The 15167-nt window shown below is 41.3% G+C and overlaps 1 protein-coding gene across 2 annotated transcripts in view; it reads left to right on the top strand.

The window, feature by feature from the left end:
• LOC122556643 (glutamine--fructose-6-phosphate aminotransferase [isomerizing] 2-like) overlaps positions 1–15167 on the top strand; it is a 121918-nt gene that overhangs the window by 90993 nt on the left and 15758 nt on the right. For both annotated transcript variants that reach the window (XM_043703608.1, XM_043703609.1), the window contains exons 9-14: positions 25–145; positions 5274–5437; positions 6777–6872; positions 6998–7095; positions 12611–12731; positions 12961–13118. In XM_043703608.1, coding sequence (XP_043559543.1) covers positions 25–145; positions 5274–5437; positions 6777–6872; positions 6998–7095; positions 12611–12731; positions 12961–13118 — 758 coding nt within the window. The remainder of the gene's footprint in view (positions 1–24; positions 146–5273; positions 5438–6776; positions 6873–6997; positions 7096–12610; positions 12732–12960; positions 13119–15167) is intronic.

Below are 15167 nucleotides of genomic sequence, written 5' to 3'. Positions count from 1 at the left end.
CCTGAAGTTCTCATTTCACTCTAGATAAAAATATCAATAACGGATGTACAAGCAAGACACATCAAACTGAGACAGACCATTTCAAGTGCCTACATCCGACTGGAGAGGAAAAAGCCATTGAATTTTACTTTGCATCTGATGCTAGGTAAGCACAAAAGCAATTATTTTAATTCATTCTTTTTGAAAACTCAAATTGTAATCTCCGCTGATGTTTTCAGAACACAAAAGCACAGGTTGAATTTAACCAAAATAAATGTCAGTTTTAGCGAGTTTAATGCAGGTTTCTTCATAAGAATTCTGGCATGTTTTTGAGGTCAATTCTCCGTTCCTCATCTCATGTATGTATGCACTATACCTCTATGTTTGCACACCCCGCTACCTTGGGCTCATCAGCAGTGAGAATACTCGCTTCTTCCAGGACCTGACAGGTTTTGCATCACAGGCGCCATATAAATTTCCAGCCACAAACCAAGTCAAATACTGCAAGCCAGGAATTGCCATTCACTGCCAGAGGAGACCATGGCACCTGACCTTGCTAGCCTTGTCTGAGGTTACCATAGGGGTCAGTGTGATATCCATGATCTGGAGTAAAAAATGTCAATGACATTCTCCACTCCACAAGGGTACTTCATTATCTTCTCTCTGCTACCGCACATTGACTCTAACTTCATTCCGTACCTACTTCCATCAAGGCTCACAGTCTACCACTCTCACTATTTCAAGTATCATCTACCCTCACTCACTGGCACCCATACAATCATGTCAGACCACTAACCTTGCATGGTATCTGCACTTCCTACTCACTCATCTGAGCACCTTTCCCCCCAACTGTTCCAGCACATCAGCTGTGACAGCCAATTCTCATCCCATGCAATCTCTCCCTTCGTGTCATTCTAAGAGCAATTGGCCCTCTTTCTGGTAAAGATAGATGGTGAGCTGCCCAGCATTCACATCTTCGTCTCCAATGTGCAGTGAGTCTTTGTCTTACTGTGAGATGACAATGACCATTCAAATAGTGTTAAGATTTCCATGACTCAACAACAAAATAAGGTTTATTGACAACTTCTGCATTGTACTCCCATTACCAGTATTGTGGCTGAGTTTTTTTGACATCCCTGCACTTCTGCCCCATTTCACAAATTACTCTGTCTCATCTATTCCAGCGACTAATGGCATCTGTCCAGTTTCTTTCTGAAGAAAGCAGCCCCTCAGGACACCATTCCCTCCTCCTTCCCTGAGGAAGAAACCACAGATCCCTCAGCAGAAGCACCAGAAAAGCTGCTTCCTGCACCCTCTATCAGATCAGATACTGAAGAACATTCGGTCAGCACATCTCTGTAGCTGATTAAGGAAGTAATGTCCCAGGTTGCTGGCATTCGATGAATGCCAGGAACCTGCCCAGCCTCAGGAAGGAGAGAACTTTATAGTATCAGCCCTAATGATGTCATTAAAAAGTATAGATACAGGAACAGCTAGTAAGTTTGCAGGGGCACACTCAGAGAAATGGATGGAAGGTTATGGAAGCCCACCAACACCTGTACCCTGCATGCCTGACTGATTGCATGGACAGGTTGGCAAATGCTATGGATGCAGAGGTCCAATTTCCTCAGTGTTTGCCAAATATACAACAGACCTTCATCAGTGTAGCCATTGATACTCATCCCCAATGACAAGGCAGTAGTCAATGAAGAACCTCACTGCATGTGCCTTTCCTCACAAGGAGACAGTGTGGCGTCAGTAGTCACCCAGCCAGAAGGGGAACCACATGAAGAGTACTAGACACCCCGACCTAGTCCTTCAATGTTATTTGAGGGTGAATCCATAGCAGGATATCCATTTTCAACATGTCTGAGTCCTTTAACCATAAGTGGCATTGGGAAGGCTCACCCCAAACTCTCAATCCAACAAGCTGCAATACTGGGAGTGCTCCCTCCACGCCAGCTGCAGACTCCAAGACTGTATCTATTTGTAATGAGAGAGAAAGGTGGAAGAATATCTCCTGAGAGCACATAGGTGGAATGGGTAAAAATTGACTGCAAATAAGTCATCACAATTGCAAATATATGTTCACTTTTAATCACCAGTTATGTGAGCAACTGCCATTCTAGCTAAAGCTACAAGAATGAGGCAGAAAGTCATCTTTAGCACCACACAATGTTTCATGTCTGTTTGAACGATAGCTATTCTTTCTTTAGTGCTCATACTAGCATGAAGCTTTATCATGATTGAATGAGACAGCTTCAGATAATGCACAGTGTATAACTTTAACATTTATAAAACAGGACAAGTATTAAAGGATCAAAGCATGAAGTTGCATTTGCAGTTGTGATTACACAGTGGGTGCTCACTTTTGCAATGTCAAGATATTTACAGTCAGCAAGAGATAACTTCACACATCTCAGTTCCATCAAATGAGGTTCATGACGAAATCCTGCCTGTATTGCTTTGGCTGATATTGCAGTGCCTTTATTCTGAAGAACATTCTCATTTCCCTACTCATGCAATGTTGCAGCTTAATCAGGTCCTCATCATCCATCACATAGCTTTGTTATGTTCCTCAATTGTCCAGAGCCAACAATCCAATGAAGAAACAGCATCTTTTAAATAATGTCAAAATATCAGATACTTCCTGCATGAGAATCTGACATGAGGAGGCACCTCAGGACCCTTGTTGGCCTCAATTGAAGAAATTGCAGATACATGTATATCATAGAGTCCCCACAAGTCCACACTGACCCTCTGAACAATAATTCACTCAGACCCATTTCCCTACCATATTACTCTCTACATTTACCCCCGAATAATGCACCTAAACCACACATCCATGAACACCATGGGCAACTTAGCATGGCCAATTCATCTAACATGCACATCTTTGGATTGTGGGAGGAAACCGGATCACCCGGAGGAAACCCACACAGACACGGGGAGAATGTGCAAACTCACACAGACAGTCGCCCGATGCCGGAATCGAACCCAGGTCCCTGGCACTATGAGACAGCAGTGTTAACCACTGAGCCACCATGCCACCAGTATACAAATATACTGTACTTCACCACAATGCATTCTGACTGTCACCTCCACACAGAATATAGGGCACTGCGCCCCTCTTTCATTTGTGCAGCATTCCATGAAAGATGAGTGACTATTGCTCTCCTACATCTTCATCTCATCACAAGGGCACCTATGGCTATTAACAACTCATTGGAAGGCTGGAGGTTGATGCTAGTTTTTGGCTTCCAGACACAAATGTTTATCATCCACTTGTGTCACAACCTTCAGTGCAGCAGCCACAGCAATGACAACAACTTCTCCTCTTGGTTTCACTGGGGACAGTACTAATAAGGATAGTTGAACAATATAAGCAACAAAACAGCCCCTTAGTAAACTAATCATCCAACAATTGCAACAAACGTAAATATCATTGAAACAACATCCTCAAAACATTGAGACATGGAGGCCTCCAACAAGGATGCCTCTACAATGAAACATTGTTAACACAAGTCAGACTCAAGACTGATTTAAGGCTTTTGGTGCACATACATTGGAGAGAGTACAGGTGGCAGCAATAATGACAACCTCTTCCCCCAACTCCCAACCTTCATAATACTCAAAAAAAGGCAGCATTGCATATTGATAATGGTCTGGACATTTTACAGGTGTGAAGTGTGTAGCAAGCTATGAAATCTTGGAAGATGATTGCAACTTTTGGAACCTAGGTGAATCTGTGCAGTTAAACTGACATTATCTGTGCATCACAGCCATTAATACCATCAATTTGGAATGTGGAATAAGCTGGTCAAGATTGTTTGTCAATACTGCAGGTCAATGCACGAGGTCACATGTCACAGATGTCTTTAACATGTTTGATTGGCTGTTTAATGCTATTGCCCCTTGAATAGCCTCACATTATGGAGAAGTAGAGCCTGCTCCACCACAGGAAAAAAAGCATGACAGCAGCCATTTTTCAGCTTTATTGCACACCTGCACTGTTTCCCCATTGAAGCCAGGGCGGTGGTTGCTGTCAGTGATCACTTCCCCCTCCACGTTGTGTTGCCTCCCATCTTTGGTTGAATTGTCTCCCCAATTCACAATTATCTCCCCTCTGCCTTGCAGCAGGTTGCCTCCAATTCCCATAATTGGCTTGCCCAGCATCCCCATCAAAAGAGTGCCCCAAAAACCTCCCCATGCCTTTCTGTCAACACATCCATTGGACAGACAATGACCAGAAACTCAACTTGCCATGTAAATATAGTGACTACAAGAGCAAATCATTGACTAGGGAGACTACAGCGAGTAACTCACCTCCTGACTCCCCAAAACCTGTCCACCATCTACAAGGTACAATTCAGCTGTGTCACAAATACTCCCTACTTGCCTGGATAGGCCTGGATTGTTGTAGCTCAAACAACATTCAAGAAGCTTGACACCATCCATAACAAAACAGCTTACTTGATCAGCAATGCATTCAAAAGCATCCATTCACTCCACCACTGACACTTAGTAGCAGCAATGCAGCTACACGATGCTTTTGGATGCGTTACTGATCAAGTAAGCTGTTTTGTTGTGGATGGTGTCAAGCTTCTTGAATATTGTTTGAGCTACACCCATCCAGGCCTATCCAGGCAAGTGGGGAGTATTTGTGACGCAGCTGAATTGCACCTTGTAGATGGTATGGTGGACAGGCTTTGGGGCGTCAGGAGGCGAGTTACTCACTGTAGTATTCCTAGCCTCTGATTTGTTCTCGTAGCCTATGATGCACTGCCAAAATTGACTAAAGATCCTTAGACAGCACCTTCCAAAATCACAACCACTTCTATTTAGAAAAGCACAGGTAGCAGGTACATGGGAACACCATCACCTGCAAGTTCCTCTCCAAACTACTCACCATCCTGGCTTGGAAATATATCACCGTTCCTTCACTGTCATTGGGTCAAAATTCTGAAATTCCCTCCCTAAGGGCAGTGTGGGTCTACCTACAGCATTTGGACTGCAGCAAATTAAGAAGGTGGCTCACCACCAGCTTCTCAAGGTCAACTAGGAACAGGCAATAAATGCTGGGCAGCCCGTGATGCTGACATCCCACACATATGAACTAAAAGAAAATTTAACCAGAAACAGTTTGAAAATATCAGTTGCTGCATACACATATACAGGAAATAATTTCTAACTGCAATGCAGAGAATATTTCATTTTTACAATTGTGCAGTTACTTGAATATATAACTTTCTCTGTTAAGTAGTTATAATACTATTTAATCATCATTCCAACAGTGCAATCATTGAGCATACTAAGAAAGTTATATTTTTGGAAGATGATGACATTGCTGCAGTGGCTAATGGTTGCCTCTCCATTCACCGAGTCGAAAGATCAGTGGGTGATATAAAATCAAGAGCCATACACACGCTGCAAATGGAATTGCATCAAATAATGAAAGGTGAGAGGAGTTTACAAGTCAATATGCACCCAAGTTAAAAGCAATCAGCAGACATCTGTAAATGTGTTACAGTATAAATGAATGTAGCTGAACTCTGTTTTCCCTGCTGATAAGTCAGAATAAATCAATGTTTGCTTACATCAGTCAGTTAAATCTGCCAGTATTTTGTGTGGATCACTAGTGTACTTAAGAATTCCTTGGATTTCTTTTCAAGTTGTAATGCTGAAATATTACACATATGACGAGTAATAATACTTTCCTTAGGAGCGTTAACCACTTCCACCATAAATTTGCTTCATTACACAAGGTAACAGAAACCCAATTCAAGTAAAATCAAAAACAGAAATTGCTGAGAATTCCTCAGAACTTCACGCATCATAGACGTTGTTAACTTTCCATTATCCTGTCGGCATCAGAACGTCTGAAGTTCTGAAGAAGGGTTGTTTACTCTGATTTCTCTCCACCTGCTGAGTTTTCTCAGCAATTTCTGTTTTTGTTTCTGATTTCCAGCATCCGCACTTATTTGGTTTATTTTTCTTAAGTAAAATCAACATGAATTTGTAGCATTTTTGAGAACTATGTCTTCCCTCTCCCTACCTAATCTTGTTTGTCTCCCTGTTTCTTTTGTACTTTTAATGTTCTCATACCATATTTATCAATTTTTTTTACTAATCTAATCTGGTAGTATTTTTCCCTGTAATGTTTTCCTGAGCTTAAATTTTCACCTGTAATTTTTGTGTCTTCAGAATGCATCTGTAAATCTGCATCATACATATTGCTAACTTTTCATTATCTTGTTGGCATCAGAGGTGGGCACTGGGTTCTGTCAACAGGTTGGGAACTTAAAATGTTAACTCTGTTTCTTTCGCCACAAAAGTTTCCAGGCCAACTGATTTTGAGCAGCATTTTTTGTTCTTTTTTTTAATTTTAGAAGGAAGCTACTACTGCTTTCACAGTTTCTGCAGGAATTTGTTCATCCAACAAGGCTTAATAAATGATTAACTAAAATGCCGTCGAACTTGGAATTGTTGACTAATTTTCTAGGCACAGATTCCAATTAGGATTGTACTGAAGGAGTGTATAAATCTTTATTTACCCTACAATTTTTAAGTCCACCTGTGTTCGGATATATTTAAATTATTTCCTTAAATTTCTCAGTCCTATTTGGTTGATCTTTATATCCCCTGCTAGATTGAGGATGACCTACAGCCTTTTGTAAATAATAAATTATTATGTATTATTTATGAGCTGTAAATTTACCAATTGATTTGAATATTTTAAACATTTATTAATGTGACAATTTTCAAGTGTATCAGTGCATTCAATTTTTTTGATGCAGGTAACTTCAGTACATTCATGCAGAAAGAGATCTTTGAACAGCCAGAATCTATTGTTAATACTTTGAGAGGAAGAGTAAACATTGAAACAAGCACAGGTATTGTATTTTTGAACCAAAAACCAGTTTCACTATTATCGGTCAACTTGTCAATTGATGTTGAATGCACAATTTCTAACAAATGAAGATCTATTGTGTTTTACAATCATTCTTTTCTTTTACAGTTATACTGGGTGGATTGAAAGACCACCTCAAAGACATAAAAAGGTGCAGGCGCTTGCTTTTGATTGGCTGTGGAACTAGTTACCATTCGGCAGTTGCAGTAAGTTTGAATATTCAACAGGGTGCTTTGCACTTCTTCGAAGTCTAAGCTGCAGCTGCCTTTCAGTACACTACCTTTCAGAACACTGCTTTAGACTTATTCTATTAGCTCATAAAATTTAGCTCATTTGTCAATTCTTCTCTCCCACCTCCCAAAAAGACCTTCCGCTTATCATCACTTAACCTTTTATTTGACATTCTGAGGCAACCTCAAACTGATGTTTGTCCATTTCTGGCAACAAATAGCTAGTTAATTGCATAGAATTGATGATGAAGTAATTTAGATTTCCCTTTGGACATCCAAAACCTACATGTACAATGTGAATAAATAGACAACATACCCTCTTGAAACATGTAGGAATACCTCTTGGATATGGAAAGCATAAGTTTGATATGGAAGCCCCATCGGGAATTTTGAAGTAAAAATGAGAATAACCTAGAGAGTTCCATAACTATTTCTTTGTTTTTCTAATTTATTCATAAGATTTTGTACCTCGGTACCTTCTACGTAAGATGGAGTGAAGGACTGTAATGCTGAATTTTTTATTTCTTTATTTTTCTAATTTATTCCTAAGATCCTATACCTAGGTACCTTTGTACGTTAGACGGCGCTGTAAGTGGCAACATTGCAAACTGTGCTGATACGATTCCGTGACAATAAACCTAATTCTGATTCTAATTCTAAACAGTGCTCCTTAAAGACGAGTTGAAGTGCCCAGAAATGCACAGAACATTATTTTTCAGGAGGATTTTATGAAAGAAGCTAGAATTTCAAAAAATACTTCACTGGCTATACAGAAGTTCTGTGACCTGCTTTTCATTATAGAGATGATTCAATTGGAAAGAATACTTATTCATTGTATTTAATGCTTTCCTGACTTTAAAAGCTTATCCTAATTATGTACTAATCCTCACTGCATGTCTTCCTTCTTGACACTTTTGATGTTAGGAACAGGAGAATTAAAAGGATTGTGGGGTGGGGAGACCAATGCACAAAAATTTATTTGAGATTAACTAAAGGAAATTGTTAAAACACCTGTTAAAGAAGGACGTATTTAAAGTAAATTTATTTTAACAAATTGGAATTTTCAAAAGTTCATGCTAGTTAAACTGAGCTGGAAAAAAATCTAGCAGCTAACTTTCACCCCCAGCAACTTGTGATGCCAGCAGAGGTAAGCAATGTCCTGTACTTTTCCAGGGGCTGCTGCAACGTTGTGACAATTCCCATCACATTCCACAAGTACAGATTGGGAGGGGCAGAATACCTGGAAAGTGCTTTAAAAATATCACCTATTGCTGTATCTGTATTTCCTGTTTGCAAAGTTGTGGAAGGAGAACCAAAATTATTTGTTGATGTGATGTGGAGTTTACTGGTTAGACAAGCATTTATTGCACATCGTTAATTGTCTTTGAGAAGGGGATGGTGAATTACCTTTTGAACCACTGCAGACGATTTGTTGTAATTCAATCTGCAGAGCTGTTAAGAATGGAGTTCCGGTGTGTTAAATCCTAAGGAACAGTGCTATAGTTCCGAGTCACCATGGCTTAAACAAGAGGTGGTGTTCGTCCCCGCATACACTGCTCTTGTACTTCTCAGTGGTAACGATCACAGTTTTGGAAAGGGCTGTTGAAGGAGCCTTGGTGTGTTGCTGCAATGCATCTTGAAGGTGGTGCACACTGCTGCCCTTGTGGATGATGCAGGAAAAGAATGTTGAAAGCGTTAAATGCAATCAAATCAAACAGAGGAATTTGTGAAGTGCGTACAAGACAATTTTCTGATTCAGTATGTGGATGTACCTACTAGAGAAGGTGCAAAACTTGACCTACTGTTGAGAAATAAGGCAGGGCAGGTGACTGAGATCTCAGTGGGGGAGCACTTTGGGGCCAGCGACCATAATTCTATTAGATTTAAAATAATGATGGCAAAGGATAGACCAGATCTAAAAGTTGAAGTTCTAAATTGGAGAAAGGCCAATTTTGATGGTATTAGGCAAGAACTTTCGAAAGCTGATTAGCTTTGGCAAATAGAATTAAGGAGAATCCAAAAAGTTTTAAAAATATATTAAGAACAAAAGGGAGAGAATAGGGCTCCTCAAAGATCAGCAAGGCAGCCTTTGTGTGGAGCCACAGAAAATGGGGGAGATACTAAATGAGTATTTTGCATCAGTATTTTCTGTGGAAAAAAATATGGAAGATATAGACTGTAGGGAAATAGATGGTGACATCTTGCAAAATGTCCATATTACAGAGGAGGAAGTGCTGGATGTCTTGAAACGGTTAAAGGTGAATAAATCCCCAGGACATGATCAGGTGTACACTCGAACTCTGTGGGAAGCTAGAGAAGTGATTGCTGGGCCTCTTGCTGAGATATTTGTATTATCGATAGTCACAGGTGAGGTGCTGGAAGACTGGAGGTTGACTAATGTGGTGCCACTGTTTAAGAAGGGTGGGAAGGACAAGCCAGGGAACTATAGACCAGTGAGCCTGACATCGGTGGTGGGCAAGTTGTTGGAGGGAATCCTGAGGAACAGGATGTACGTGTATTTGGAGAGGAAAGGATTGATTAGGGATAGTCAACATGGCTTTGTGCGTGGGAAATCATGTCTCACAAACTTGATTGAGTTTTTTGAGGAAGTAACAAAGATGATTGATGAGGGCAGAGCGGTAGCTGTGATCTATATGGACTTCAATAAGGCGTTTGACAACGTTCCCCATGAGAGACCGATTAGCAAGGTTAGATCTCATGGAATATGGGGAGAACTAGCCAGTTGGATACAGAATTGGCTCAAAGGTACAAGACTGATGGTGGTGGTGGTGGGTTGTTTTTCAGTCTGGAGGCCTGTGACCAGTGGAGTGCCACAAGGATCGGTGCTGGGTCCTCTACTTTTTGTCATTTGCCTAAATGATTTGGATGTGAGCATAAGAGTTACCGTTAATAAGTTTACAGATGACACCAAAATTGGAGGTGTAGTGGACAGCGAAGAGGATTACCTCAGATTACAACAGGATTTTGACCAGATGGACCAATGGGCTGAGAAGTGATAGATGGAGTTTAATTCAGATAAATGCAAGGTGCTGCATTTTGGGAAAGCAAACCTTAGCAGGACTTATACACTTGCTGAACAAAGAGACCTTGGAATGCAGGTTCATAGCTCCTTGAACGTGGAGTCGCAGGTAAATAGGATAGTGAAGAAGGCGTTTGGTATGCTTTCTTTTATTGGTCAGAGTATTGAGTACAGGAGTTGAGAGGTCATGTTGCAGCTGTACAGGACATTGGTTAGGCCACTGTTGGAATATTGCGTGCAATTCTGGTCTCTTTCCTATCGGAAGGATGTTGTGAAACTTGAAAGGGTTCAGAAAAGATTTACAAGGATGTTGCCAGGGTTGGAGGATTTGAGCTATAGGGAGAGTCTGAACAGGCTGGGGCTGTTTTCCCTGGAGCCTTGGAGGCTGAGGGGTGACCTTATAGAGGTTTACAAAATTATGAGGAGCATGGATAGGATAAATAGGCAAAATCTTTTCCCTGGGGTCGGGGCATCCAGAACTAGACGGCAGAAGTTTAGGGTGAGAGGGGAAAGATATAAAAGAGATCTACGGGACAACGTTTTCACACAGAGGGTGGTACATGTTTGAAATGAGCTGCCAGAGGAAGTGGTGGAGGCTGGTACAATTGCAACATTTAAGGGGCATTTGGATGGGTATATGAATAGGAAGGGTTTGGAGGGATATGGGATTGGTGCTGACAGGTGGGACTAGATTGGGTTGGGATATCTGATCGGCATGGACGAGTTGGACCGAAGGGTCTGTTTCCATGCTGTACATCTCTATGACTCTGAGGTTGCTTTGTCCTTAATAGTGTTGAGCCTTTTTCTTGTTGTTGGAGCTGTATTTATCCAAAAATGTTCCATCACACTCCTGACTTGTGTCCTGCAAAAACTGGACAGGCTGCAGGGAATCAGGAGGTGAGATATTTGCCACAGAACTTTCAGCTTCTGACTTGTTGCACCCACTGTATTTATATGGCTGATTCATTCAGTTTATGGTAAATGATACCCGCTGAAGATGTTGATAGTGGGGAATTCAGCAATGGTAAAGCCATTGAGTCTGAAGCGTTAACAGTTAGCTCTTCTTGTTGGAGTTGGTTATTGCCTGACACTTGTGTGGCGAAAATGTCATTTGCCACTTATCATACCAAACCTGGCTATTTTCTGTGTCTTACTACACATACACATGGACTGCGTTATAATCTGAGTCATAGTGAATGGCGTTGAACATCATACAATCATCAACGAACTTCATCATCCCCATCCTGTCTTCTGATGGAGGAAAGGTCATTGATGAAGCAACTGATGGTTAGTCTGAGGACACGCTGTTGAGGAACTCCTTCAACAATGTTCAAAGACTGAGTTGATTGATTTCCATTAAACAATCTTTCTTTTTGTAAGGTCAGACTCCAACCACTGAAAAGGTTTTCCCTTGATTCTCATTAGCAGTAGTTGTACTAGGATACTTTGATGCTGTACTGTGGAAACAGTCGAGTACTGTCACCCTCACCTCAATTCTGGAATTTAGCTCTGCTATCCAGGTTTAAACCAAGGCTGGAATGAAGTGAGGAGCTGAGTGGCCCTGGAAGAACCTAAACTGAGCATCAGAGAGCAGATGTGTTAACAACCTCTTTCATCACATTCTTGATAAATAAGAGTGGATCACAATGTTTGTACTTGTTGCCTCTTAGTCAAATACACAGTCAATGTGGTACTTTTACACCCTGTATATGCATCCATGGTTGTCCCTACTATCCACGTAAGAAAGCCTGTGATATGTATTACAGATTTATTCCCCCAAAACCATTTCATTGATTTGGGTAGGCTCTTAAAAGGTCATATAAATCCACTTATAAGCTGACATTGTTGCATTTCTGATTAGAGAAGCACAGGGCCAATTGTCAAGCTTTGGCAGCTTTATTGAAAATTTGTAATTTCATTCATGTCTTACGATTATTAGCCACAAAATCCCATAGAGAGGCATCAGGCCAAAGCTCCATCTGACTAATAGATGGATGTAAAAGATCTCACAACATTATCCAATTTAAAAAGAAAGATTTGAGGCCTCCCAATGTTCTAGCCAGAATTCAACCCTCAAGAGAATGACCTTCTGTACTTCAGTTCTGTGCATTCCATATTGTATTTGGAGTTTATTCCTCATGCTTGAAAAACCATGAGTGATTCTAGAATACTTAAAAACAAAACTGCCTTATAATATACACAGGTATTGATGTAGTTGTGAATGGTTATATTTTTGTTTACAAATCCAAAAGTTCCCTCAGCCATGTGATTTGCAGCAACTCAAGGTTCATAGCCTGCATAAGACGGGCCAATTAAGTTAATGCAATGGCTGCACACTTAAAAATCTTGTCTGGATACTACAAAATTAAATTAGCGGGTAACTTGCATGTAACCAATGTAGACTCATACATTCTGCTTGATCATTATATCCAATATTCTTGGTTAATTTAGACACGTCAAGTATTGGAAGAACTGACTGAATTGCCAGTGATGGTTGAACTTGCCAGTGATTTCTTGGACAGAAGTACTCCAATTTTCAGAGATGATGTCTGCTTTTTTATTAGCCAGTCAGGTGTGCATTCAAACACATTTTGGGTAGTCTGGTGTCTTACAATTTCTTTGATAACTTTTAAGTCTGCATGCAATTGTGAGGACTTTATTATTTCTGCTGTTCTGAAAAAAAAAATTCAAAGTTATTCACTTGGAAGATAAATTGATCATATTCCTGCAATTCAAGTGATTTGAAGTGAACAGAACTGATTATAAAATAATACAATTTTACATCCATTTCAAATTAACAGGTGAAACTGCTGATACTCTCATGGCTCTACAGTACTGTAAGGGTCATGGTGCTTTGACTATTGGCATCACCAACACAGTTGGAAGCTCTATTTCCCGAGAAACCAATTGTGGAATCCATCTTAATGCTGGACCTGAAATTGGCGTGGCAAGCACAAAGGTTAATGAGTTCTTTCTTTAAAAATATGCAAGATAACCTTGTATTGTCTACTTTTAATTTGGAATTGCCTATAGAAGTATGATAAAGTCAGATTTGCCAAGGAAGATGTTTTTCAGAAATACATCTGAATTTCCTTAACTGCTGCTCTAAATTTTAAGTTATGTAATATTTTTTTGCCAGGTGCTGTAATCTCTAAAGACAGAGTCATAAGCATAGATTTTTTAAAAATGAGCTAACTTAAAACAGTGCTCAAACTTAACAAAAGCAGTGTATTTTCTGTTAATGCGATCTCCAACTACAGTAGTTTGATGAATGCTGCGCTCAGCGTAAATTGCTTGGCTATGCAGAACTTCGACATTGATAAAAGAAGTCAAGAAGTTGAAGATTTTCATCGTACACTCTTCAGAACTTTCATGGAAGAAACAGACTATGGAATAGTAGTCTTATTGTAGCTATACAAGTTACTCATGCAATCACATTTAGAGTACTGTGAGAGTTTTGGTTCCCTTATTAAACAAAAGATATAATTTCATTGGGGGCAGTTCAGAGAAGATTTCCTTGGATGGCCTGAGTGGATTGTCTTCTCAGCAAAGGTTGAACAGGTTGGGATTGTACTCATGGAGAACGTGAGGACTGCAGATGCTGGAGATCAGAGTTGAAAAATGTGGCACTGGAAAAGCACAGCAGGTAGGCAGCATCCGAGGAGTAGGAGAATCGGCGCTTCTGACATAAGCCCTTCACCAGGAATGTGGGGAGGGGGGGAAGGAGGCTGAGGAGTAAATAGGAGGATGGGGATGAGGATGAGGTAGCTGTGAAGGTGATAGGTATATGCAGGTATGGGGAGTGATGATGATAGTTTGGAGGGGAGGGTGGAGTTGATAGGTGGGAAGGAATATGGACAGGTAGGACAGTTCAAGAAGATGGTGCCGAGTTGGAAGGTTAGATCTGTGATGAGGGGGAGGGAGGAGAGATGAGGAAACTGGTGAAGTCGATATTGATTCCATGTGGTTGGAGGGTCCCAAGGTGGAAGATGAGGTGTTCTTCCTCCAGGCATCAGGTGGCTTGGATTAGATGGTGGAGGAAGCCCAGGACTTGCATGTCCCTGGTGAAGAGGGAAGGGGAGTTGAAGTGGTCAGCCACAGGGTAGTGGGGTTGTTTGGTGCGTATGTCCCAGAGATGTTTCTTGAAATGTACCTCGAGTTGGCATCCTGACCCCCAATGTACAGGAGACCACATCGAGAGTGACCGACACAGTAGATGAGATGTTTGGATATGTAGGAAAATCTCTGCTGGATGTGGAAGGATCCTTTGGGGATTTGGATGGAGGTGAGGGGGGAGATGTGGGCACAGGTTTTACTCGTGCGGCGCTAAGGGAAGGTGCTGGGAGTGGAGGGTGGGTTAGTGAGAGAGGCGTGGACCTAACGAGGGAGTCACGGAGGGAATGTCTCTGCGAATGCCAGTAGGGGTGGAGAGGGTAATATATCTCTATATAGGTGGTGGAGATGGCAGAGGAGAATGCACTGTATCTGGATATTAGTGGAGTGGAAGGTGAGTCTCATCCACTGGCTAATCCAAGCCACCCAACACCTGGAGGGAGAACACTTCATCTTCTGCCTTGGGACCGTCTAACACATGACATTAATGTCAACCGCCAGTTTCTTCATCTTTCCCCCCCCCCCCCCATCACAGATCCAACCCTCCAACACGCCACTGCCCTCTTGAACTGTCCTACCTGTCCAACTTCCTTCTCATCTATCCGCTCTACCCTCCCCTCCAATCTATCACCATCAACCCCCACCTGCATGTATCAATTGCCTTCCCAGCTACCTCACCCCTACTTTCACCCTCCTATTTATCTGTCAGCTCCCCAGCAACATTCCTGATGAAAGGCTTATGCCCGAAACATCAATTCTCCTGCTTCTCGGATGCTGCCTGACCAGCTGTGCTTTTCCAGCACCACGCTTTTCGACTGGGATTGTACTCATTCCAATTGAGAAAAATGAGAGGGGATCTCATTGAAATGTGTAGGATTCTTAAAGGCCCTGACAG

Source organism: Chiloscyllium plagiosum, chromosome 14 (assembly GCF_004010195.1).
Source record: "Chiloscyllium plagiosum isolate BGI_BamShark_2017 chromosome 14, ASM401019v2, whole genome shotgun sequence".
In the NCBI taxonomy this organism is placed as follows: Eukaryota; Metazoa; Chordata; class Chondrichthyes; order Orectolobiformes; family Hemiscylliidae; genus Chiloscyllium; species Chiloscyllium plagiosum.
Note: the sequence above shows the minus strand (reverse complement) of the source record. Positions and strands in the feature narration are given on the sequence as shown.